Raw genomic sequence first — 5,109 nt, 5'->3', positions numbered from 1 at the left:
CCTCGCAACTCTCCTCTCCCTCAGCCCTCCCTCGCTACCTTTGTCCTCCAATCTGTAGGCAGAAGGAAGGCAGAATGAGCCCAACACTGACGAATAGGGCGCCTGCAAGCATGCTGATGTGTATGTGTCTGCATGCGCACACCCCTGTGCATGTATATGTGAGAGGGAGAGAACAGAGACATTTGCAGCAAAGTCGAGGAAGGCCCCGTTCAGTAGCATGCGCGTGGCTGATGTCCTGCAACCAAAACAAAACCATTAGTGTGAAGTGGAGGTCAGCACAAGAAGCGATGCTGCAACCACATTCACCATTCCCTCCCTTCACACACACTGACTTGATTGTATTTTTAGAACTATAGCTGCGTATTATGCATGTTTGCTTCTTTGATCTATATATAAACATCAGGTCACTCTTTTGCAAAGGAAGAACGAGGCAGAGCAAAAGCAGGGAGGAGGGAAAGGGGTATTTCTGTGGCTAAAGGGAAACAGAGCAGGGAGCGAGATATGAGGGGAAATAATATGAACAGAAAAAGTGGGAGACACAGAGAGAAAAGTCACAGCCTGGACAAAGACATTGCCTTGCACGTCCACCCCCACACCAGCGGCCCTGGCTGCCAATTTGCTGAGGGAGAGAACAGCTGCTGGGCTACTGGGCAAGCTGTGAGACGGTCAAGGGGAGTGCTGCTTCATCAATCCCCAGGGGGAGGGAGGAGTTACTTCAATGGGATCCATGCCATTTTTATTCACCCTCCCCTCCTGCTCTAGTAAAGACATTAGTGCTGTATACTGAGGGACAGCTGGATTGACTGCACAGATGCATGAGCATAAGCACAGTCCTCAATACACTGCATGCACTGTTGGGTGTTAACAGGTTTCAGAATCAAAGGTGATGTGTGTTGTAGCTACAGGGTTGTGTTGTCATTGGCAAGTGAAGGATGGGGGTTTTGTCAACGGCACGCCCTCTTGTGAAATATGATGAAATCGCCATTGTCAACAACAGCTTCAACAACTTCCTATAGATGTACAGAATACGAAAATGTTCACAGGTTATCGACATGCAACTTTAATAAAATTGCTGTAAAAGATATTGAAAAGGCTTCTTCAAACGTAGAAGACAATTCCTCAATGTTTTACCAACAGAGCAAGAAAAGGGGGGAGCGAGAGAGATGCAAATGTTGGCCTTGTTTTTTTTAGTGACATGTAAATTGTTTTGGCTATCCCATTGTTTTTGCATAAATCTTCTTTTGCCTGATTGAAAGAGTACAGTAGCATTGTATGTTTATCTGCTCATAACAAGGTTTAAGGCCAGTAATGCACTTCAAAGCATGACAAATTACATTATACAAATGTTTTAATGGAAAAATGGCATTACTATCAGCCGGATACAGCAGCTCTACCTCTGCAGCCTAGACTTTACGGACTTCAGATTTTTGCAAAGCTCTGTCTCTCAGAGAGCAGATTGTTTGTTAGTAATTTATGACTAGAACAGTTGATTAAATAGTTGTGACAAAACAGGTTCTTCAGTTAACTGAACTTCTGTGAACCAGAAATATGTTGACAATGCTCAAGTATTGTACTATCAGTCAAACAGTGACTTTAATTTATATTCGTTTATATGATCTGTGCATTGAGGTAAAAATCTTATTCATTATATTTCTAGCTAACGTTGACAAATTCTATACTAGCTAATAAAAATTGAAATGATTCCTGAAACAATCTAACATTCCAGGAAAGTTAAAGAAGAGCCAATGCAAGCTTTCCTTTGTCCCTTTCAACTCTTCAGACCTTACTGTAATACACTGCCCATTCCCTTTTCTCCACTACAGGGGTGTGTCCCTTTACAAATCCGTTTGTTGCTCCGTTGGCCTCTCCATTCAGTATGCCATTGTATTCACTGTCCATTTTGTCCTTTCTCAGAGCCAGAGCTGGCTTACAGGTGTGCCAATTCCATAACACTTTATTCATATCCTCCTGGGCCCTGATACCCAGAAGCTTTTCTTCATCACTTCTCTTATCCTCCTCTTCTTTGTCGGTGTCGTCCATGCTGGAGCGATTGTGGTGGAAGCTGCGCATCTCCCCACTGATGTTCTCAAAGTACTGGTGGATGCAAACCTTGGCGAAACTCTTGGCATGCTCCTTACAGGTCTCATCAAACATCTTGCGCTCAATGTCTATGTAATGGGACCAGTACTTGGTCTTGAGGAAGGCGGCTTGAGTAAAGCACGGTCGAATAGCTCGGATCAAGAAGGCCGCAAAGGTCATCATGAGCAGAAACATCCATCCACATGCCTGTAAAATATAGACATTATTAAATATATTGGTGTGGCTAAATAAGCCCAATTCTGAGCACTAAAACATGAACCTGCAGTATATGAAGAACACAAAGATGGACTTTGGTTGAGAATCTGACTGATTTTAACTAATTTTAGTTATATTTATTTATTTAAAAGGGACAATGCACATCAATTGACATTTTTTGTTTACACTCAAAATCTAGATGTGCCAGAGTTAGCACATCATCATATTACATTAATAAAAAAAGAATGCAAGAAAGATAGAAAGCAAATTAAGAAAGAAGAAAAAAGAGAGAGGGACAAAATAAATAAATAATAATAATTGTGTCTGTGTTCTTGCAGATACTGAAGATAGTGGAAGTCGAATAGTCCATGTGATCGACAAAGCCTATCTAGGAGCTTCCTGACAGCTTCGTGGCTCATTAACAGAATCTGTATATCAATAGACTTTTCAGAGACATGTCACTTTTAAGCCTGTATAATTTCCCTTTGGCTGATCAAAGACCTAACTAACAGTGTGGGTGTTTTTGGATGGATTGAAATAGGTCTCAGTTCCATGAATAATAAATTTTGAGGCTTATCTATCCCTCTAATAAGGAAAACAGGAAAGCTTCAGTGAACTTAAAGTGCAAGGCTAGAGTCGGGTGGGGAGATTGAAGTTAAGGAGTTTTTGAGGAATAAAGCAAGCAACCAAAGAAAATTAATTTGCTTAGTCATCATATCCTGTGATGAAGTTGGAATACTGCTGAAAGTTTCCCCAACTATTGGCCACACTTTTATTTAAATTGATTGATTAAGCTGACTATCAAACTTAAAAATATTTATTATCTTAACATTACAAATGCCCTTTTAGTCAGAGAGTCCCCCAAATACTGAAAACACAAAGATGAATAAAACAATGTTTGCCCTTTTCGCAACCGTCATTTTGACTTAGTCATAGTAAGAAAGTGTAACATAAGTTTTTATCATATTTGCTGAATCTGTCACAAAACTTGAAAGTAGTACATAAAGACAGATAATCTGTGAAAAAAAACACGTTCCTCTGTCTCCTCCTGGTGCCCCTAATGGCAATTGCAACCAATCAGAGCCGAGAAGTCTCTAATGCAGTGTCAGTGACTCGTGAACTGCAATCAGACTAGGCAGTGCTGATCAAATATTAATCAAGATTTTGTTACTGCATTGCCTATTTCCTGTGTCACATGTTTTCAGAAACATATTTTAGTGTACTGTTTAGCTGTAAAATGAGAAAGACTCCTCAGCTCTGATTGGTGGGTTTTTTTTTCAGGCGCGGTGGAATCTTACAAATGCCTTTAGGAGTATTTACTACTGTCGGATATAGTGACAGTTTCAAATGTGACAACAACTTATTTTTTATAAAAGTTGCCAACTGCAGCTTCAACGATCACTCATCACCGTTCTATTCAAGTGTCCCAGTAAGTCATGATAGTGTGAACCATCATGCACAATACCAGGACCCTGAAACAGAAGCAGCTAAATGGAATTCAGCCATCATTCATTTTATTAATTACACCTGTGCTTTTCCTGTACTGTGACCAGTCGAAATAGTAGCTACGGCACTGATGATAACAGATTTACATACATTAAGTGATCTTGTTACTAAAACATACAGTCTAGCCGTGCTGTCAGGGTTAGCTTAGCTAGCCTCACTGATCCCAAATCTCCAAACAACCAGCCACTTCTATTCAGATTTATTCTTTACCAGAATTCCTCTTGCATTAGTCATGTTTGGGCTATAAAATAGTCTCATTTGTCTCCAGGTCTGTCTCTGTCAAAAGCATTCCAGCTAATTACCCGTCAGTTTAAAACCATTCACAGAAAAGTCAAGGAGAAAATCAGCAGGCTACCTGTGATATACACTTGATGTATCGTGATGCTGCCAATCTTATTTCATGATGCTCAAAAAGGTCTTTGCATGGAATCCTTGCCAGCAGTTTCATCTTCTCCATCTCTGACATCCCGGTCATCAGACTGTAATTCCCAAACTTGTCAATATCCAAGTTGATGCTGAAAGCGCAGAGGAAGCTCTTCCCATCCATGAGAGTGACTGACACCCACACTGCAGGTGCTATCAATGATCTCTGTGTAATTGAGCAAAACATGTAGCGAAGGATTGTTGGATCCTTGATCCGTTTCCCTGTGGGTCTTTTCCACTCCTCTGCGAGCACTGACACGTTATTGTTCAATACAAAACCTAACAGAAAGAACCATATAGATGGAATAATGAGCAGTCCGATCCCATAGGTGTAGTTGTATTCTGGCATGCAGGGGCAGCTGAACTCAAAGGCAGAGTACATCTGTGCACTAGCTAGTGCCATAATACCACAGATGCCATTCATAAAAGATTCCTGGTTGGATTGGAGGAACTGAAACATCATACGAAACTTATCCATTTTGGGAGATGCGGTGGATCTTTAGTTCAGATGGAGTTAAATCTGTGGGGGAAAAAGTGCAGTAGGAAGTTTGAAATCAATCAGTAAAGAAGTGGTAGAAAAGGCACCATATCATGCTGACAGCATTGTAGTACACAGTTCGCTTGAGAACCAATGTGCTATTAAACTTAAGTTTTAGTATTTTGTTAAATGAGAAGATTTAGTAGCAATCGAGTTACCTCTTTCTGATAGGAACCTTTATATACAGGGATTACAAGTTGTAACTGTATGACTTTATTAATGGTTAATACATTGTTTACTAGTGTTTTATAAAACTAAACTATTATAACAGATCCCAGAAAAGTTATAAACTATAATACCTTTTATAGTGATAGATTGTGAAATAGCAATCGTGTTATTGAAAAATT

At 40.1% G+C, this 5,109-nt stretch overlaps 1 protein-coding gene across 1 annotated transcript; it reads right to left on the bottom strand.

The window, feature by feature from the left end:
* Positions 1 to 1,200: 1,200 nt before the first annotated feature.
* On the bottom strand, positions 1,201 to 4,734 carry calhm1b (calcium homeostasis modulator 1b). Its single transcript, XM_078276679.1, has 2 exons — positions 4,157 to 4,734; positions 1,201 to 2,286 (listed from the first exon to the last, which is right to left on the bottom strand). The coding sequence occupies exons 1-2, from the start codon at positions 4,700 to 4,702 to the stop codon at positions 1,777 to 1,779; spliced, it is 1,056 nt and encodes a 351-aa protein (XP_078132805.1). The 5' UTR covers positions 4,703 to 4,734; the 3' UTR covers positions 1,201 to 1,776.
* Between the last annotated feature and the right edge of the window lie 375 nt (positions 4,735 to 5,109).

Source organism: Sander vitreus, chromosome 2 (genome assembly GCF_031162955.1).
Source record: "Sander vitreus isolate 19-12246 chromosome 2, sanVit1, whole genome shotgun sequence".
NCBI classification, from domain to species: domain Eukaryota; kingdom Metazoa; phylum Chordata; class Actinopteri; order Perciformes; family Percidae; genus Sander; species Sander vitreus.
Note: the sequence above shows the minus strand (reverse complement) of the source record. Positions and strands in the feature narration are given on the sequence as shown.